The following is a 22,389-nucleotide window of genomic DNA, read 5'->3' as shown; positions in this document are numbered from 1 at the left end:
GCCTTATTTCAATGTAGCATTAAGACTGGATATTACAAATGAGGCATTCTAAGCATGGGTTTGCCATGGAGCTGCTTGTACATAACCAGGTGGCATCCATCTAAATTAGTGAAATAAAGGACCATAACCATATTCTTTGTTTCTTTTATAGCTCTACAACATATGTAAACATATATCTATATATGCATGTATAAAATCCATATATCTATATATGTAGCATATAGAGACTGTAAAACTTGAGTCATACAAAATTATCACTACTGTTTCTTGAGGTGCTTGGGATTGCTGTGATAGATCTCTGCTGTACAGCTGTCATTTAAAAATCTGTGGCAGACACCACAGAAAAGCTGGGGTTTGAGGAATGAATCGAGAAAAGACAGTTTAGTTGTTCTGAAGACTAATTAAGAGTTTCTGTACAGAGCAAAGCATTACATGTTGTGAGAGAGAAATAACATGCCCGAGTTGCATGTGTGAGGCTATAGTATAGTTGTGTTCCGTGAAGAATGTAAACTCCTGAAAGTGTTTACTCTACTTCCCCTTTTGATGTGCAGAGTCATACAAAGTCCTCATTTTCACATGATCTGCCACCCAGGAACTTGGAGATGTTAAAGCTAGTTCAAACAGATCCATGCAAGTGAAAGGTTTGTCCCTTGACCTTTGTAAATGGATCTACAGAAGAGTATATGGGTTTTGGTCTTGTAGCATACAATCTAGAAGCTGACCACCGCTATATGACAGGAGAAAGACAAGGATCAAACAAGAATATCTCTGTAGCTGGCATTAGTTGTTAACTGTGTTAAATTCCTCCAACATCTGAAATAGTCCAGCCTGGAAACAGTTAAAAATACCTTAAGTCCTGCGCAGATTAGTAACAGGTACAGCTGACACTAAACAGGTTCTCCTCTGTACTTTATATCTGCTTATTTCTGTATGCTCCTTTAGCAGCATCAAGATGTTTTTCTGATCCCTATAGTCCTCAAAAGCTTTGTAGGTAAGGAAAGTGAAGAAAGATGAAGCTCCGGATAATCACTCTAAATTAAAAAAATGCAGAAGGCAATTTATAGGCAAGTACTTGGGACTATCTTTTCCTGTGTCTCTGAAAGAGAGAAGGAAACAGACACAGTTGCTCTGATGATGGCTTGAAGCGTTTGCTATCGAGATAAGAAATCTGATGTTGAGAAACTTTAAAAAAAATGAAGGCATAAAATACTTTAAAATGTACAGAATCTTGCCTTATTGGGCAAGTAATTGGTTTCAGTAATAAGAATGGAGAACAGAGTAGAATCCATCTGTATTGCATAACCTAACACCTTCTGAAGTGAATTAAACTGCTGTAGATCATACAAATATTAACATTATTACAAGAATTTAAAGAAATTAAAGCTCAGGGAAGGAGTGTTGCCAAGGATTATTGGGTTATTTTCACTTCTATGGTTTTGGTTATATCAACAGTTCCATGCAGATACTTATTTAGAACATAATTGTGTGCACTAAGCACTTTTCTTAACTAGCTAAAACAAATAATAATTGAGTATACAGTTGCGTAAGTTCAGGAATAACTTGTTCTAAACAAGGCTTTTACAGATGAGTACCAGAAAACCTCAGAAGTACTGAAGTATACTTTCTAACCTCCAGTGATCAGAAAAAGCAGTCAGATTTTTTGGAACAAAAGTGTAAAAGCTCAGACTACTGATGGACTACTACTATGAGAGTAGATAGTAAAGTGCAGAATCTTTTGTCACAGGTGACATCTGTATTTATGTTGCATATCAGCCTAATGTGCTCAACACAAAACAAATGGACATCTTAAATCATGAACTAGAATTAGTCATTCCTCTTCCAGTTCATAGCAGAAACTACTTCTAATCATTGACTTGTCAATGCAGAGAAAACCATACATGAATTTTACATAGTCTGCCTTCACACTGTGCTGCAGCAGCAATCTTGGGACAGGAAACATCCTTCTACCATTTCAAGCTGAGAAGCAGAGAGAAGTGCCAATGAGTGTGAGCCCAATCTCCGTCAGTCTCAATGCTAAACTTGATGTTATTCTGTGAACAGGAGGCCCTAGCAACACTCCTTTACTTGATTTCTTTCCCACTGTGGAGAGGTTTGCCTTCTCACCCAGAGGGAGCATACCATATAGGCAGTAAAGGCCATGGAGAGGGCAGCATTTTTCTGATGACGGCCAAGTTTTCACGGAGAATGTAAATCAACATGGAGAACAGTGATACCATATAGCTCTGCTGAGAGTGTAACAAAGACTCTATTATGGTAACAAAAAGCAGAACCATTACCATCAACAAAGAGCAAAAGGAATGAAGAATGGTCATGTCCTGAAGAAATTTCAAGCAGCACCACAGATGCAAGTAAACCTCACACACAAATACACTCGGAATAAAAATGAAAACACTTAGCCGACGGCTGCCAACAGAAACAGAATGAAAGTGAACATGAACCGTAGGTTTATCAGGTCAAATTTTAAAAGATAGGAACTACCTAAATTTGGTGCTCACATATAGGGAAAATAAAAGCATACTGTTAAAAACTAAAATAGAATTTTTTTAAGTAAAAGATTTGTTGCTAAGGGATGCCAAATTCTGGCATATGTTTGTCTCCAATTGCTCAGAAGGATGTCAGCTGGCAATTTATTTATCACTTTTTTCTCACATAAATTTTTATAAGAGACATATAATTCTTATTGATAGTATTTAAAAATCTAAAATGAAAGCAAAACTATTTTAAAATTGTGGTTAATTGTTTAGTGACAGGTGTTTGTCCTTGTCATCATATATGGATGTATAATTCTGTCAAGTTTTTGTTCCAAATACAAACCGGTGTTTAGAATTGCCCTTTTGATGTTTTGGTTTTGTTTGTGGTTTTTTCACAGAGCGGAATGTATTTGATTAATTTGAAACTCTGATATTAATCAAAACTTTGTTAGGAATAAAATTGAAAATATTTTACTGATGAAATGCTGCATTTTGCTATTGTTGATGAACTGATACTGGTGCTGATAATTCTCACCAAGTTTAGTATTATCATAATTCATTACACATGCTGCAAAATTTAGCAAATTGAAGAATTGGCTGTGAAGGACTTAATTCACTGTACTGATAGAAATCAGTTATTTTCCTACCACAGGTAGAATGGAACTCCAATGTTCCAGGAGGAGAATGAAATCCTTTAGAAGAAAGTAAAGATTTGAGTGGTCAACACTGTTTTTTTAATTTTGTATTTCTTTTTTGCAGACTTTCATAGTATTGAATAAGGGAAAGGCAATTTTCCGATTCAGTGCCACATCTGCCTTGTACATTTTAACTCCTTTTAATCCTATCAGAAAAATTGCTATCAAGATTTTGGTACATTCATATCCTTTGCTTCTTAATGTTGACTTAAGCCTTGCCATTTGAAACTATTTAATACTGAGATAATACTGTTCATGTGGATATACAAGTTAGGACCATGTGCGTGTACTATGCTAACTAAACATATCAAACTTAAAAAGCAGCAATATCATATGTGAATAGCAGTATGATCTTCATTCCTATTGAGAGAACTCTCTCCTGAACCACCTAATGCTGTCAGAGTTTAGATATCAGGCTTTATATACCAAAGGAGACCTGATCCCATACTAAGCCCTGCAGCTAAAGCCAAATTAGTAACAAACCATTGCACTTGAACATATCTAAGGTCACACTTTTACCAAGACCATTTATGAACTAGACTCACTTAACAAGGACAAAAGAGCATGAGGAAAGAGCTGCTTTTTCAGGCATACTTTTTCAAGATGGTATTTTCAGCGTTGAGATGTGTGTCCTATAAAAGATCCAGGTCAGAGTAAAGGAGAATATTTTCAAATATATTTCAATCATGTCCAAAGAACAACTTGGGCGTAACCTACCAACCTCTGGCTAAAGATCCTTTAGAACAATGCTGGCTTCAGTGAGTAATTATGTTTGGGTACTGATTTCATACTTCTACAGACTTAAGGGTATGTTTAAGTTTCATTGAAATCCTAAACCTGCCATAATTATAAAAGTAATGCATTGTTTCACAGTACGTGCACCATAACATGCCAGATGGCATACCATTGAAAATAGATACACTTATGTGCAAAGCTCTATTTTCAGATTTTATTTATAATGTTATGTTATTTGTACATATTTTTATACACTTAATATTTTTGGTTATTTCAGTGTTATAAAATTGTCATACTTTCTTGACTTACATGCCTTGACTATAATCTACATTATTCAGCATGCTTATCATGTGCACTATTTTGACCAACTGTGTATTTATGACCATGAGTAACCCTCCAGACTGGACAAAGAATGTAGAGTAAGTTAAAAATATTTATTTCTTTATTTTTACATCTTTGTGTGACTCCAAAGAAGAAGAATTTATGGAAAATTGCATGCCAGAATGGGCTTTTCCAGAGTCCTGAAGAATCAAATTCCATGAGATCATCAATCTTTCGGGTTTCCTCCTGAATAATTTAAATTATTTAAGATTAATGCTTTGTTCTTTAAAATTATGTCTGAGGAATATCTGAAGTTACACATGAACTCTTGTGTTCTGAGTTGTAAATTGGAAAAGGTGAGTCAAAACCTCAAATGTGTATGTAAAATTGTTGCACGTCATTGGTGAGGCCAGCCATGTATAGCTTGAGTACTCATTGGCTTAGCGCAGTGGGACATTCATCATGTCTCAGTGCTGTGAACTCACAAGTGCCAGCCACAGCAAGCACACACAAGACCCAAATATCAAGAAACTCAAACTACTGAGGAAAGGCCCTTACCTATGAAGGAGTAACAAAGAGCTGACAAAAGTGAGGAAAACATGAAGTACCCGTTTCTTTTTCTGGTTCATGGTTACACATACATGTTTCTTCTCTAATAAAATACAGATATGTGTTTTCCTTTGTGATACTATGGGTTTTTTTGAATGAATAGTACTCATGAAAAAACAGGTTCTAACCAGCTAGGGTTTCTCCTGTTCTCCAGTAGCCATTATTGATATCTCTGCATTCAGGAACCTTACTCTGAATCCTGTAGTTAGAAACTGCACTAGTAATCACTCATTCCCAGTATATTCAACAGTGGCTATGGCTGAGAGCCTGAAAGGAGAGCAGTAGGGTCTGTAGGTAGATTTCCTTTATTCTGGAGGTCCGCAAAGACCCACATGGGTCTCAGGCAGTCCCTGCATTATGCTGGTTATAACTGACTATTCTATGTTTTTAAATGAATGGCTGTTCCCACACCAGGTAAATTGGTAATCGTGCTCCACATCTCCAAGAATAACAGCCTGGGCATGCTTTCTTACATTTAATGATTATTTATGAAATAAACCCACATTATAGGCATGAGTATAGTTATTATCCAGAACTGATTTTCACAAAACTTAAAAAAACCCTTAAAAATTCTTAATTTTTCTGTAGCACCTAGACATCTACCTGATTTGTGAATGCAAGCAAAGAGGCAGCCTTCTGAGTGCTAGAGAATATGCATATAAATATCAAAGTCTGAAATGCATCTGTAAATACTAAAGTCTGAAATTATTTGCATGCACAAACCCCAAGATTAAATCAATCTTTTAGAAAAGGAATAGTATACATGTGTCAGGTTCAAATTTAATCTACTTAATAATTGAATTATTAATATTTTGGGGGTAGTTAAGTTAATTATTTGATCCTTTCACTTCTAAATACTCTTTGATAAAGAATGACATTGGCTATAAGCATAAGTATGAAAAAATCTATTATTCCTACTCTGATGCTTTTCAGGTACACTTTCACTGGAATTTATACCTTTGAATCGCTTATCAAAATTCTTGCAAGGGGATTCTGCTTAGAAGGCTTTACTTTTCTGCGAGACCCATGGAACTGGCTTGACTTCAGTGTCATTTTAATGGCGTAAGTGGTTCAAGAACTTTCTAAGCTGTTAGGGCATGAAATTAGTGGCAAATATTATAATAACTATCTTGTCCTAAAAGTGTTTATGAAACTTTTGAAGTTTAGACACTGTATCACACATTTTATTCACTCAGAAATCAAAGTAAAAGATGGCAAGGTCCACCACAGAGTGTCAGCCGTTAGTGTAATTACTGCTGAGGGACACTAATTTCATGTCCTACATTTTTCTGCTCACCAGAATGGAAGCCATCCCTTTGACTTCACATCACTATGCTTTTAAAAGCTAATTAGTTTAATTTGCTGTTCAAATACAAATCAGTGAGTTTCACTTCAAGGAAATTTAAGCAATATCAATGAAAATAAGTAATTATAAAAGAGAGGTGTACTGAAGAGACAGGTAAATTTTGAAGTATGATTGCTAATATTGCCACAGAGGTTTTGAAGACCCACATAATTAGTATAAGCTCTGCCTCAATTCTGAATAACTGTGATTTAATCCTACAGGTATGTAACAGAATTTGTAAACCTAGGCAATGTTTCAGCTCTTCGAACTTTCAGAGTATTGAGAGCTTTGAAAACTATTTCTGTAATCCCAGGTAAGAAGTAGTTGGTGTAAGGTGTTAGGCCCCTCGTAACTCCAACTGTTATTTGTGTGCTGTCATTGTGTTTGTGTGTGAACTCCCCTATTACAGATATGTGACAGAGTTTGTGGACCTGGGCAATGTCTCAGCGTTGAGAACATTCAGAGTTCTCCGAGCTTTGAAAACAATATCAGTCATTCCAGGTGAGAGCGAGGTTAAACACCGAGGCTGACTTTCATTCCACTGAAGTTGAATTCACTTCTTTTGAGCATAAGTCTTGCTGTTCGCTGCTTGTGTTGCCAAAAAAAAAAAAAAAGAAAGAAGAATGAAAAAAAAAAGGCATGGATCATAAACCTGGATTATGATTCTTTGCCTTTTCAGCATTAGCTTGTTTTATTTTGCAAAATCAGCCTTTGAGTTTAACAGATTCCTGCATGAAACATAAAGTATGAGGCCTATGGATTATTTTGCTTTGTTTTTCTGCATTTTATTGCAATAAGTTGTCTCTTTTACATTAAAAAGCTTTAGCGCTATGGCTTTCTTGATTTTGAATTATTTTTTCTTTATTTTACCACATAATATTGACATTAATCTTAAAGACAACCAAATAACAACAAAAAAGATACCAAGGAGAGGAATATTGCACAGGAAAATTTATCAAATGCAAATGACTTTTTATCCTCAAAATTACTTTTAATTCTTTCTCATACTATCTTCATATTTTTGTAAAACCATATTTAATATTATTTTTTTCTTAAAATTACTTGCCATTCTATCTCATTCTATCATCATATCATATTTAATATTAACTGGAAACTGAATTATTGGCAGAATATTAAATGCAGAGAGAAATTAAGAAATAAAATCAATTCTGTAACAGGAAAGCATGATTGATAAACTTTCCTGCTTGAGATAACATGATGTATTCAGGCTGTTGGAATATATGTATATTGCATATTCATAAAAAGAATTTTTCTTTCATTCATCTTCACAAGCTCTGAGGCTGCTCATGAAGCTTTACATTTTGAGAAATAAAAATAATTTCTTTTAAGTGTCTGCATGACATCTTAATTAATGGAAAAGCAAAGATACACTTTTATATATCTATGGATCTTTTCTCTTTGCAGGCTTGAAGACTATTGTAGGAGCCCTAATTCAGTCTGTGAAGAAGCTCTCGGACGTTATGATCCTGACTGTGTTTTGTCTGAGTGTATTTGCGCTAATAGGGCTGCAGCTGTTCATGGGCAACTTGAGGAATAAATGCCTGCAGTGGCCTCCAGACAATTCTACTTTTGAAATAAACATTATTTCCTACTTTAATAGCACAATGGATGAAAATGGTACATTTGTTAATATGACAGTGAGCACATTTAACTGGAAGGATTACATTGAGGATGAAAGTAAGAATGACTGCTATAATTATTTTTCATATATGTGTGGCTATAGCATGTATCTATTTGGGATCAACCAAAGTCAATATTGAATGGTTTATATTTCTGCCATATGTCAATTCTGCTTCTACATACAATAAATACAATGAGTACAATAACTGGAAGGGTTTCTAGACTACAAAGTGATCAACAGCTAGTCATGTTGTTTTTGTTACAATTTATTTTTATTTTATTTTGTAGTAATTTCAGATGCAGTTGGTTTACTCACATATATTTCTAATGCTTTCTTCACAGCTCATTTTTACATTTTGGAAGGACAAAGAGATGCCCTACTTTGTGGTAACAGCTCTGATGCAGGGTAAGACCCTTTCAAAAATCTTCAGATTATGTAGAAAAAGCACTTACATGAAATCCATCTGCAGCAGTTTCGACTCCATATTTAGTAGTGTTAGAGAACTTACAGAGTTTCGCTGCCAAACAATGATTTCTTACTTAAGTCAAAATATTTTACTGTCTGGCTAAACAAAATACTCATTAACAGCTTTCCTTCCTGCTTGATTGGAAAATGATGTTAGTGTTAATGATAAAATCTGAACTCTTATCAAGTCTATATTGGAGATGTACTGATTGGAGAAAGTAGGATGATAGCAAAGGTTAGAACTGAGAAAGAAAATACTTAAAAGCAGTGATTTCATAGTTCAACACTGAAACTTTTTTCATTACTGGCAAATTCTGTCATACACATGCACCCGATTATGATCCTGGAATTGTCAGCTGAACTCTGATGCCTAACTGGCACCAGTAAAGAAGCTTATTGAAAAAAAATAAAATCTTGGCATTATGTGGTAGATCCCTAACAGTACAATTGGCTTTAGCTAATAATATTGTTTAATCTGTCTCTAACCTTAACAATATTTTAGCTGTCATTTCTGCTAGGAAATTATTTGTTTGGAATAAAAATTAAAAATGTCACAAGGAGAATTTAAATATTCATTTCACCCAGTGAATGGATGGAAAGTATATCTTTCATGTACTCTTTTACCCTAATTTCTTAGGGTTGGTTTTTTTTTTTTGGTTGGTTGGTTGGGGTTTTTTTTGTTGTGGTGTTTTTTTTGTTTGTTTTGGGGGTTTTTTTGTGAATGAATAAACTAAAAAGAATTCAAGTTCTTCTAAAAATTAATAAATATGTTCTAGAAGGAAATAAAGTTACGACTAAGTACTCCCTGTTTGATTTTCATGTAGGCAGTGTCCAGAGGGATATATATGTGTGAAAGCTGGTAGAAACCCCAACTATGGTTACACAAGCTTTGACACCTTCAGTTGGGCTTTTTTGTCACTTTTTCGGCTAATGACACAGGACTTCTGGGAAAACCTGTATCAACTGGTAAGAAATTTTTATGACATAAAAAATAAACTGTAGGTGACATACAAAATTATATAAATAGGCTTATTTGTACACGAGCTGAAAGCATAATGCTGTTGCAGTAACAAAGACAAGTGGTGCAATAATATATAGATATGCTTTCTACTCCCTAGACACTGCGTGCTGCTGGGAAGACATACATGATATTTTTTGTTCTGGTGATTTTTCTGGGCTCTTTCTATCTGATTAACTTGATCCTGGCTGTGGTGGCCATGGCCTATGAAGAACAGAATCAAGCAACCATGGAGGAGGCAGAGCAGAAAGAGGCAGAATTTCAACAGATGCTGGAACAACTGAAGAAGCAGCAAGAAGAAGCTCAGGTAATGATGGAAATTGTACTTTCTTAACAGCCTTGTTCTTATGGGAAGGACAATAATCTTTTACGAATTAAAACATGTATAAATTGTGCAATGAATTACAAAACCATAAAAGCCTCGTTTACCATGCAATTTAGGAAAGTTGAAATAGCCATTGAAAATCAGAAACTATCCAAACAGTAAAAAAAAAAGCTAATGGTACAGGAAAGACTGCTACTAAATTCACCTAATGACTGTAAAAATATATGTGTGGAATATCTTAGAAACCTGGCTTTAAGTAGTTAAGTTTAGGTTTCTATCCGAAAAAGTATTTAATCATAGCCCTAATTCAAGCACACTGAAGTCAATCATTAGCTTACATATCTTTAGAAGAGACTAGCAATATTTTTAACAAACACTATACTTCAGTATTGTTCTAAAGTAATTTTTGTTTCCTTTGAAAGCAGAAGAAAATTATTTGAAGTTTTATGGGAAAAAGACGTTTTAATACAGATTTTTCTGTGAGGTTTTCTTATCTAAAAATAGAATATATTCAGGAATTCAGCTCTATGAGTCAAATATCTGTTTCATTTCTGGACTGATTTTCTATTGCTTTTCATCTGGCATATAGTCATTTTTGTGTCCAGTTCTGGGATTTCAAGACAGGGAACTACTGCAGAAAGTCCAGTGGAGGACTACAAGGATAATTTGGGGGCTGGAGTATCTCTCTTATGAGGAAAGGCTGAGAGAGATTGGTCTGTTTAGCCTGGAGAGGACTCAGAGGGAATCTTATCAATGCTTATACATATCTAAAGAGCAGGCCTCAAGATGATGTGGCCACACTCTTTTCAGTGGCCCAGCAACAGGACAAAGAGCAATGGGCACAGGAAGATCCACCTGAATATGAGGAAACATTTCTTTACTGTGAATGTGACAGCACTGGAACAGGCTCCCAGAGAGGTTGTGAAGTCTCCTCTGGAGATATCCCAATCCCACCTGGATGTGATCCTGTACAACCTGCTCTAGGTGACCCTGCTGTAGCAGGGGGCTTGGACTAGATGATCTGCAGAGGACCTTACAACCTCAACCATTCTGTGATTCTATGATTTTCAACATGCCAATGTTTCTAAAATGATAGCAAATTATAATCTTCTATGAAACTACAGTTTCGGTAGTATTTTATACTAAGTTAGAATGAGTCTATAAAGTGCTAATAGAAAGTGAAACTCTCCATCTTTTTCATTAAAATAAAGCTTTTTGCATGACCTGTGCAATCTAATTATCATATTTCCACTTTAGTCATTAAACCTTATCACTTCCAAATTATTACAGAAAAGCAGAATCTTGCAAAATTAAAATCTTTTAAAAAGTTAAATATCAGCTAAGAGTACCAATTTTAATCTAATGTTTTCATCCATGAAAGAGACTAAATTATATTATATCAGAAGACATCAGGAGGCTTATCGAGATGTTTGTGTGTTTGAGAGTAGGCACAGAGATGAAGCTGATCTAGAATTAGTAAGAAGAGAACCATATGAAGCAGGGACGATGAGGAAGGTTGGATAAAGACCCTGGAAAGTTGTTACTTTTTTAAATGAGTGACCACTGAATTCATTATAAGAAAAGCAGTATTACGTTCAAGATCTCTTTTGTAAGTGAATATATTGGCAGAATGTATACATTACAAGGTGGATCACTGAGCTGCTGAGGTGTAAATGAGTGTGGGAACCACCTCTTCACTCTCTTGACACTGAACCTATTCATCCATGACCCTAAGTCATCACAGCAGTCTTTGGATTGCTCCACTTGTTTGACCTTTTGTGTTAATATTATGAGGTAGATGGGCGGTGACTCAGCATCTGCTGCCTTTTTTTCTGTTAGAGTATTTGAAGGATGATATTCTGAAACCAGCATGATAGTATTACTTTTTTAAATGATAAAGACTTCAGAATCCTTTCAGGATTTAGCAGGAAATGTCTGTACCAAGTCAACGTGTATAGCATGGGCTGTATATTGTGGTGCAGAAAGACATTAAATCATACAATGAGTTTTAAAACGATCCTTTCCTGCTGTAAAGAGATGTCTCATCATGCCTGAAATACTTGGCATTGACTATAGTGTGCTTTGCTGGATAATTATTGGTCATTTTTGCTATTTAGCAAAAAGTTTTGTTATATATATAAATGCCTCTTGTTATTTTTCATACCATCCTTTTTTGTAAGCTCACAACAGCCTATCAGCTTCCCAAACATTTTCCAGTCTTGAATTTCATAGCAATCTCCCAGACAGTTATTTCTAGGAAGAGTACTAGACACTCTCAGTTGTTCCTTTATTTGATGACTAAATGAACTGGTTTCCTTAATGAACCAAGTTACATAGCCTGACCAGTGTAGATGAAGATACTGGTCCTGAGTTTTCGGATGGCTTTTTGCTCCAGTAAGTCACCTCATCCTTTATCATCAGAGGAGAAACCTAACCTTTTTCTTCTCCCTGTCTGCAACAGCAACAGGCAATAAATGTACTTTTATTACAGAGACCTAGAATGCTGTCACAGTGGGAAATGTGGGAGGGGAAATATGAAGAGGGAGGGAGGGAGAGAGGAAAGGAGGGAAGGAGTGCTTGCAGATGTGTCTAGAGGGTGTGCTTGTTGCCAGTGACAATAGAAGGGAGGTGAGAGCAGTGTCCTTACTATGAAGACAGTAAGGAAAGGCTGGATGCAACTACTTGCAGGCTGCTAGTTGTGTTATGATATATTAACTCGTATGGTGGATGTTAGGGATTTGCTTTCTCTGTAAGGACTCAGAAGCTGAATTAGAGCATGATGTGAAGTTTTTCCCAAGAGAAAATAGGGAAGCATGTATGAAATACATGGGAAAGCTCTATGTTTAGACCTTAATGTTAGACTGGTGTCTTGTGCAGCACGTCTTTAAGGAACAGTGGTGCAATTGTTCTGTTTAAATTGAGATTTCAAGTACCTCATGCTGTTAAACAAGAAGGAGCTATACATCTCAATAGTTTATCTTCAGTTTAATTTGTTAGTGTATATTTGCACACTCAGGGGTGTATAATCAGCAGTATTACCACAGTGACAATGAAAACAGATGATAAAAGCCTATAAAATTATTCATTTTTGACATGCTAAGAATACCTTGCTTTATAATCTGACAGGCAACAGCAGCAGTAGCAGCAGCATCAGTTGCATCAAGAGATTTCAGTGGTGTAGGGGGATTAGGAGAACTCTTAGAAAGTTCTTCAGAAGCATCAAAGTTGAGCTCAAAGAGCGCTAAAGAAAGAAGAAATAGAAGGAAGAAAAGAAGACAGAAAGAACTGTCTGAAGCAGAGGACAAAGGAGATACTGATAAGTTTCCTAAGTCCGAGTCAGAAGACAGTATCAGAAGGAAAAGTTTCCGCTTCTCTACAGAAGGAAGTCAATTGACATATGAAAAAAGGTTCACATCTCCTCACCAGGTACAGCACTCTTTTATTAAATCATGTACATCTACTCTAATTTGGTTTTCACTAACATTACAGCAGCTTTACATATTGGAAGTTATGTAAAAGATGAGTGAAGGGAAAAGACATTGGTACCACTGTTATGTGTAACAGTTTGAATAGGAAATTCCACACTACCATTAGTTTCTATTGCTTTCCTTAAACAGCTTCTTTAAATGGTAAATAATGAGAAAAAAATTTCTAGTACTCCACTAGAAAGACAAAATACATAGGGATCATTTGGGCTTGTATTTATAACTTAGTCACACTGTTCTTTTTCATTAGAAATTCATTATGCAAGATGGACAATCGTTGCGATCATAGGAAAAAATAGTTTAGGAGGATGTATGGCATTTAGTTCAAATTTCAAAGCTCTGCTCCCTTAAATCAAAGGATCTCTTCCATTGCTTAAGGATACATTTGCTTATTTCAAGTCTACAGAGCAGAAGAGAATTTCTGACTGCTAGTCCTATGCCTTAACTACTTGACAATGGGCCTCTCCACTGTTAGTTCAAATTACCAGATGCTCTTTTATATACTTCTCATGAAGATACTGACTAAGCAATGTGCTATGCTTATATTAAATACAATTTCTGTGCACAGAAAAAATACTTACTACAGAAGCAGGTATAATAAGGGGAAGAGAATTTGAGACAATCAGTTTCTGTAGATATTAAAATTTCTGTGGCTTTATTAGCATGCAGTAAAGCATTGTTGCATGTTTTTGTTCATGATCTCAAGCTCTCAGAAAGCTGTCATCCTTGCTATTGTTAGGAGAAACCATGAAACTTCCACAGAAGCTGAAGATGCTTAGGAAAGCAAGGCATTTCAAACTACCTTTGATAACATTAACATGAAATGCAAATTCATGTTGTGGAATAAATAATTAAAATCCATTAAGATCAAGTGAAAACAAATAATGTGTATGTCTTGGTTTTGAAAGAAATGAAGAAAATGGTGCAATGCACATGAAACAGCTCATCTTGAGACATCATGAATTACACAGCAAGAAGTAACTAAATGACCATCTGAAATAATGTTTTAAAAATTCATTTAAATTTTTAAAATACAAAGAGGCTTGTATCAAGTATATAATCTACATGAGGATAATTTATTAATTAAAGACTGTCTTGTTAACTGTTTTTGCAGTTGTAAATATGTTTTAGGGCAAATGTTGCCTGCATAAAACTGAAGTAAAATGGAGCTGCCATGAGAGCAGAAGGATTATGGGCAGTAGAAGTGACAAAGGGAAGGCTGGTTCATCTTGTTAGTCATGCAGTTAGCTCCCTGGTCCAATGGGGTGGCAGTGTATGAAACAACACAGTAGAATTGTAAGGGGAGATGATCAGCCCAGTTAGCCTCTCTAGAGGTTTTGTCCCTTGACACAGTATTCAACGCGCAAGTGAATGATGCAGCCTGCCAGAAAAGCCAAGTTTTTCTTTCAGACCTTACTTTCCAGGAACATGTTGACACATATATTTCTGCTTCGACATGTGTTAGAATTGCATTTTGGCTTATATCTTTTGTCTTGATGCAGCAGCGACTGTCAGAGTAGGCATTACTCCTCATAAATCCCGGAGGGGCCTGATCCCTTTAGCTGTGCTCAGAGCATGGTAACACATATTGGAAACAAAACATAACAGCCATGGAAACATTCTCTGAAAAAACAAGGGTAAGCAGTGGCAGTCAGACAAATCCTAGTTGAGCATGTGATTTTTTGAAAGACTGCAGGTTGGCTGAATACAATTACAGATAAATGTACAAAAGGTGCAGTAATTAGTTTACCACTTTGTCAGAATTCAGTGTCATGCTCTATAGCAGCTAGAGGGGTTTTTTTTTTAGGTAAAATTATCATTCAGCACAAGCAAAACATCACTTTTTCTCCAGCCCAGTTTACATAAATGAGTTAGCAAAGCCATTTGTCTCATACTCTTCAAGTAACTCTGCCTGAGGCCGACAACCAGCATAGAAAATTTCAGCCCAAATTATTAAAATCTGGTATAGCCATAATAGCAGGAAAAATACATCTTATAATACTACCAGTTCAGCACGAATATGTGTGTGTGTAAATCTGAGTAGGCATAAACAGAGAAACATATGTATTGATATATGTATATAGTCAGTGTTTGGTTTTCACATTATTAATGTAGGCATATATATTACAGTGCAGTTTTCACTTGCATTATCTGGGATAAAAAATACTGCTGTTACATGTGAGCATCTTCCACCTGCAAAAGTAGTGAAAAAATGAGAATCATATCAAACCAGGTTTTTTATATACTGAGATAAAGATTTCTACAAATACAGATTTAAAGAGAGCTTAATGCAAGGTTTCTTTTTTCCCACAATTAGTACTCATTTTATTTATTCATGAGTGCTGTTAATAAAATATGTAGCAAGGGAAAGGAACATTCCATTAACTAGCTTCTCCTGTAATTAAAAGATGAATTACCAACAACCGCTAATTTATTTTTCTCATTTGTAAGAGGATATCTTTAGGTAACTGTGTCCCTGGTGAATGCTTGCTTTGAGCTGCCTGATGGCCAAGTGGTACCTTCTGGTAGGCGTGCAGCCCGCTCTAGGCCCCACAGTGCTATGCCAAGAGTGCTGCTAGTCATGTTCACACTGCACTTCCAGAGCTTCCCCAAGATGTTTCCTCTGCGTATGTAATTCCCACACTATCAAGCCTACTGTGAAGAGGGTAGACAAGTCCTTTACAACTTAGACTGAATTTAACACCAACCTTAAGACCACTTCTGCCTTCTAGAAAATAATGATCAGTGAATGTTATTACTTGGTATCCCTAGGAATCCAGGTGATGAAGAAGGGAAGTAAGAGATTTTTACCTTTGTCCTCTAACAGAAGGAATAAAAGACAAATGCCTGTAAAACCTTGATAGTGATGTTGAGAACTGTCTCCAGCACAGTCATGGGTCCATAGCAATTCAACCTTCCTTCTTTGCTCAAAACTGTCCAACCTTACTTAAATATTTAGCACAACTTTTCCTCAGTCCTGCTACATTACCTTAAAAAGATTTTCCCACTCAACATCAGGTCCCTTAATGAGCACATTTGCCTAATGAGCACACTGATACTACTGTAAAGTGACTATGCCTTCCTCCAGCACTGTACCTATGCCAAGAATTAAGAAATTCAGTTCTAATGCTGGGTTGTTTTTTTTGGTTTTGTTTTTTTTGTTTGTTTGCTTCAAATCTTTTACAGTCTTTGCTGAGCATTCGTGGTTCCCTGTTCTCACCGAGGCGCAACAGCAAAACAAGCATTTTCAGTTTCAGAGGTCGAGCAAAGGATATAGGATCAGAAAATGACTTTGCTGATGATGAGCACAGCACTCTTGAAGACAATGAGAGCAGAAGAGATTCTCTCTTTGTTCCAAATCGACATGGTGAACGGCGCAACAGTAACATTAGTCAGGCGAGTGTGTCATCTAGAATGGTACCAGCCCTTCCAGTAAATGGGAAGATGCACAGCACTGTAGATTGCAATGGAGTAGTTTCCCTGGTTGGAGGACCTTCAACACTAACTTCACCCACTGGTCAGCTTATACCAGAGGTAATGATCAGTAAACCAATAATAATTAGTTTGGTTCAGGCATGGAATTTTTTCTTACTGCTCATCTCAGCTTGCTCTATCATTTCTTAGAGCTATGAGAAGTAACTTGCAATAGTTTCTAAATAACAAAAAGAAATATTTTTCATACGTGGTATTTTAATATGGATTCAGTATGGTGTCTTTGTAATTATAATAACACTGTATTTAACCTGAAAAAATATTTTAATTGTAAATAAATATCAACATTTCATTACTACTATTACAGCTTTCATTTTTCTTTCTCTCCTACCGTGATATAGACATTCATACAAAAAATTCAATCAGATTACATTACTATATGTGTATATAGTTCTATTTAGAGAAATATATCTCCTTGAAAAAAGTTAGCCATTCAACACAAGAGTATTCTCTAAGGAAACAGCACTAGTGAATGTTTGAAAATGTTTTTTCATCCTGACTCTAAGATAACTTTGACATCCCTTCACAATGAGCATTGTGGTGGTTGAGAATTAAGTAGAAGAAATATTAAATAAGATGTGATTTTTTTCCTTGTCTAAAATTTTTCAAGCATACTTATAAGGTTAGAAATACAGTATATAGTATTAGAGAGAGAATTAATTCCTAGAATTATACTCATATTTCTTGTATCAAACTTACTACCTCAAATAATAGTTCACTTCTTTCTGTACTTGCACTTTAATTATTTAACAGTATAAGAACAGTAATAGTCAGTAGCAAAAAGATATCTAACAAAAATGTTGTTCTCTCAGTTGTTTAGATAAGAACCTCTTTAGGTGCCACATTGCCTTCATATTGTATCTCCCAGTTGATCATTTGTAGCGCTGTTGTAGGAACAGAAGCTGTTGGTGTGGCCAGAAAAGTCTGGTATGCTGCACAAAGCTGATTTTGGTTATAACTGTTAACTGGCTGTTGAAAAGGATGGTTTAATGCCTCAGTATTTCATTTACAGGGCACCACTACAGAAACAGAAATAAGAAAAAGAAGACTGAGCTCTTATCAAATCTCAATGGAAATGCTGGAAGATTCTGCTGCAAGACAAAGAGCAATGAGTATAGCCAGCATACTTACAAATACTATGGAAGGTATTTGATGCATTTTATCTGACAGGCAGTTCTGTGAATTTTTGCTAATTGCATGTACAGAGCAATTATATTAATAATTTCCACTGTAAATGCAAAACTGGACATGTGAATCATAGAATGGTCTGGGTTGGAAGGGACCCCAAGGATCATAGATTTCCAGCTCCCCTGCCACACACAGGGCCACCAACCTCCAGGCCTGGATATACACAAGGTTGCCCACGGCCCATCCAACCTGGCCTTGAACACCTCCAGGGATGGAGCAGCCACCACCTCTCTGGGCGGCCCATTCCAGCACCTTACCACTGTCTCTGTAAAGAATTTCCCCCTAATATCTAATCTAAACCTTCCCTCCTTTAGCTTTAATCCATTCCACCTTGTCCTCTCATCATCTACCCTTTTAAAAAGTTGATTCCCCTCCTGTTTATATGCTCCCTTCAAATCTCTGACATCAGATACAAAAAGCTTTTGAGCATTTATAAGATTATTCAGATATTCTAAATGGTTGGTCATTTGTTTTTTATGACATCTTCCAAAATATTATTCTACTGAGTGGACTAACAGATTAACAGAAACAAAATAATCATAGGTAGGGGATGGCCAGAACTCCAGGGAATACAGGGATTTTCTTCCTATAAAACATCAAAAGGAAAAGTCAAAAAATATACATGGGAACTGGTATGATAAAGGCAGTTCATATGCTGGCACAGTCATTTCCCTTAAACTTAAAATACAAGGATAGACAATGGGAAATCAGAATGAAAAAATACCATTTTAAAGAAAACAGCAAACTATAATTAACCCATGCCAATGCACATGAACTGCCTTCCATAAGGATTTCTTAAACTTTCTTACATAAGAAGGATAAAAAAAATACTTTTTTAATTTACCCTATGAAAAGGCATTCATTGATGGAATTGTTTTGCTTATTGGACACTGAGTACACTCACACTTCATACATACTTTGATCTCCTCCGAAACCTTTTAGGAGCTATCCCGTGGGCTACGCTGTTAGAAGGAAAGGGAGCCTGTGAGAGCTGGGTAGCATTTAAATAGCACTTCCTCCAAGCATAGAATAGGTGCATCCCTTTGAGTAAGAAATCGTGAAAGAGAGGCAAAAGAGCTGCGTGGATGAGCAAGGAGCTTATGAGTAAACTCAAAGGGAAGCAGAAGGTCTATGAGCTGTGGAAAAAGGGTCTGAGCACCTGGGAAGAATATAGGGATGTTGTCAGGGCCTGTTAGGGATGCGACTAGGAAGGCTAAAGCCCACTTGGAAATGAAGCTAGGAAGGGACATAAAGGATAATAAAAAGAGTTTTTTCAGATATGTGAATAGTAAGAGGATGACCAGGGATAATGTAGGTCCGTTGCTGAATGAGGCGGGTATCCTGGTAACAGGTGATGATGAGAAGGTGGAGATACTGAATGCTGCCTTTGCTTCGGTCTTCACTCCAAAGGCCTCTTGGGACCCACAGATACTGGAAGAAAGTAGGAGTGTTTGGGGAATTAAGAGCTTCCCTCTAGTTGAGGTAGGGGTGGGCCAGGATTGGCTCAAAGGGATTAATGCACATAAATCCATGGGCCCAGATAGGATACATCCACATGTCCTGAGGGAGCTAGCAGAACTGATTGTGGAGCCGCTCTCTATCATCTTCGACAGGTCTTGGAGAACAGAAGTGCCTGAGGATTGGAGGATAGCCAATGTCACTCCAGTCTTTAAAAAGGGCAAGAAGGAGGATCCTAGCAACTATTGGCCAGTCAGTCTCACTTCTGTCCCTGGAAGGGTAATGGAACAGCTTGTTCTGGATGCTATCACCAAGCAACTGGAAGAGAAGGAGGTCATGAGGAGCAGTCAGCACGGATTCACCAAGGGAAGATCGTGCTCAACCAATATCATAGCCTTCTATGATCTCATCTACCTTGACTTCAGCAAGGCTTTCGATACTGTCTCCCATGACATCCTGATAGAAAAGCTGAGAGAGCACGGGATAGATGAGTGGACAGTGAGGTGGGTTGAGAACTGGCTGTCGGATCAGGCTCAGAGGGTTGTGATCATTGGAGCAGAATCTGACTGAAGGCAGTGACTAGCGGTGTTTCCCAGGGCTCAGTGTTGGGTCCAGTCCTGTTTAATATCTTCACTGGTGACCTTGATGAGGGAATAACATCCACCCTCAGCAAGTACGCTGATGATACAAAGCTGAGAGGGGTGGCTGACACACAGGAACACTGTGCTGCCATCCAGCGAGACCTGGACAGGCTGGAAAGCTGGGCAGGGAGAAACCAGATGAGGTTCAACAAATGCAAGTGTAAAGTCTTGCACCTGGGGATGAACAACCGACTGTATCAGTACAGGCTGGGGGATGACCTGCGGGAGAAGAGCTCTGTGGAGAAGGACCTGGGGGTCCTGGTTGACGACAGGTTGGCCATGAGCCAGCAGTGTGGCTCAGAGGGCCAATGGGGTCCTGGGATACATCAGGAAGAGTGTGGCCAGCAGGTCTAAGGAGGTGATCCTCCCCCTCTACTCTGCCCTGGTCAGGCCACGCCTGGAGTATTGTGACTAGTTCTGGGCTCCCTGGTATAAAAAAGACAGGGATCTCCTTGAGAGAGTCCAGAGAAGGGCTACGAAGATTATTAAGGGCCTGGAACATCTCCCGTATGAGGAAAGGCTGAGTGAGCTGGGACTGTTCAGCCTAGAGAAAAGAAGACTAAGGAGGGACCTTATTAATGTTTATAAATATCTTAAGTATGGGATGCAGGGGGAATTGGCCAGCCCCTTAACAGTAGTCTGTGGGGATAGGACAAGGGGCAATGTCTGCAAGTTGGAGCACAGGAAGTTCCGCAGCAACATGCGGAAGAACTTTTTCACAGTGAGGGTGACAGAGCCCTGGAATAGGCTGCCCAGGGAGGTGGTGGAGTCTCCTTCTCTGGAGATATTCAAGACCCGTCTGGACACCTGTCTGTGCAATGTGAGCTAGGGAGCTGCTTTGGCAGGGGGTTTGGACCTGATGATGTCTTGAGGTCCCTTCCAACCCCTACGATTCTGTGATTCTGTGATTCTGTGATATGCCGTTAAAATATTTTTATAAGCTTCAAGAATCTAGCTACCAACTACTGGCACACTGTGACAAATGTTATAGTCAAACCTTGAAGATGGCTTGCATGTAATATGTATTCCAAAAGGTCAAGAAAGTATAACGAAATTTATAGTGTTCATAATATTACTTTAAGTCAGAATTTAAATACACTTTTTGAAGTGATCTAACAAGTCCTTTGCTCTCAGATAAACAAATAAATCCCCAACTAATTGTAGTCAGAAATGTAAGGGTTATGTTGCCTAATTTTTTCTTGACTCACAAACATATCTTTCTGAATGTATCTTCCTTCTTTAGTGCAAGTGTGAACTGTTGATTCTCAGTGTACAATTCTTAGATTTCCTCCCCAGCAGAGAAGATATCTCCTGCGTGGGTGCTGCCCTCTTCCTCCAGCTGAATAGTTTGTCCTTTCATTCTTCTGGCCAGAAGAAACATGTCAATGTAAACTATATTGGCCTGATAGTCACCTCTTACCATCATCTGGTTTCTATCATTTCAGAGGTTGCTGAGTGGAGTTTTCTGTTCCAACTCAGCATCTGGTATGAAAAGACACTCTTGTTTGAGGCCAGATCCATCCTACCTCTCAGCATTCTGAGTTACATATTCAGAAATGTGATTATTCCACCCAATCCATATATTCCTTTGAAAGCACTTTCTTCATTATGGTTTATAAAGGTTATAGAAGACCTCTGCTACTTAAAATACTCTTTTCTGCCTGGAGGCTACAGTTTAATATAATGGGAGAACTTGTTAGTTTCAATGAGTTTGAGAGCTGTGGTAACCGACCTTTTAACTTTCTATAATTCTGCCCATATAGGACAATATTAAAGGCAAAGGTCAATCCAGTGGTCCCCAAAATGTAGAGTTTAGCATTAAATCCTTACTAGCAAACGCTGTAAAACAGCATGTTTGCTATTTAAGCAAAACCACCATGATGGTGTGATGATGATGGAGAAGTCCTCCTGTTCTAAGGGATGCCTGAAAACAATGAATTTCAGATTTGGGTTGATGCCACTATGCAGAAATTTTTTCATAACTGTTGCGGCCATTTCTTGCATATTTCATGGTCTAAGTATTTCCCACTTAAGCAAATATCAATCTTCCTTCTGGGCTGTCCTCAAACATCCCATCACATTAGACATTCATCCTTGCTTTTATTAACTCAGTAGAAGTTACTGTTCTACTCTAACTCTGGCGAGTCACAGTGAAATAGAAGAAAAAAATAGTTTGTAAAGATTCTGAGCAGAGTTGTTCTGCTAATACTAATATTGTTGTATTTCTCATCTGATAGACATTGCAACTGTAGAAGGCATTTTCAAGTTCAAATGATAGCTTCTAAAATAAGAAAACATGCATTCTGTGTATTAAAAATATTGATTTAAATAAGCAATTATAGATAGGCACATGAAGTCATTTATCTGCTATGGTATTGTAGTGGTTCAGTACAGTAGCAAATATAATACTTTCAGTAGCTCAGATCAAAATATGTACACATTACATACCTAATACAAAATCCTTATATTTCATGAAGC

The 22,389-nt window shown here is 37.1% G+C and overlaps 1 protein-coding gene across 16 annotated transcripts in view; it reads left to right on the top strand.

Moving 5' to 3' along the window:
• The window catches only part of LOC311192037 (sodium channel protein type 2 subunit alpha), a gene marked incomplete at both ends in the record, with an annotated part of 59,231 nt that overhangs the window by 511 nt on the left and 36,331 nt on the right, over positions 1 to 22,389 (top strand). For 2 of the 16 annotated variants that reach the window (XM_084264435.1, XM_084264437.1), the window contains 11 exons: positions 3,252 to 3,370; positions 4,252 to 4,341; positions 5,786 to 5,914; positions 6,607 to 6,698; positions 7,623 to 7,895; positions 8,181 to 8,244; positions 9,129 to 9,270; positions 9,423 to 9,629; positions 12,774 to 13,073; positions 16,319 to 16,666; positions 17,637 to 17,769. In XM_084264435.1, the coding sequence (XP_084120561.1) occupies positions 3,252 to 3,370; positions 4,252 to 4,341; positions 5,786 to 5,914; positions 6,607 to 6,698; positions 7,623 to 7,895; positions 8,181 to 8,244; positions 9,129 to 9,270; positions 9,423 to 9,629; positions 12,774 to 13,073; positions 16,319 to 16,666; positions 17,637 to 17,769 (1,897 nt within the window). Of the gene's footprint in view, positions 1 to 3,251; positions 3,371 to 4,251; positions 4,342 to 5,785; positions 5,915 to 6,418; positions 6,511 to 6,606; positions 6,699 to 7,622; positions 7,896 to 8,180; positions 8,245 to 9,128; positions 9,271 to 9,422; positions 9,630 to 12,773; positions 13,074 to 16,318; positions 16,700 to 17,636; positions 17,770 to 22,389 lie in introns of all 16 variants that reach the window. The other 14 variants (XM_084264433.1, XM_084264434.1, XM_084264425.1 and 11 more) reach the window with 13 other exon arrangements.

Source organism: Gallinula chloropus (assembly GCF_964237585.1).
Source record: "Gallinula chloropus genome assembly, chromosome: 5".
NCBI lineage: Eukaryota > Metazoa > Chordata > Aves > Gruiformes > Rallidae > Gallinula > Gallinula chloropus.
Note: the sequence above shows the minus strand (reverse complement) of the source record. Positions and strands in the feature narration are given on the sequence as shown.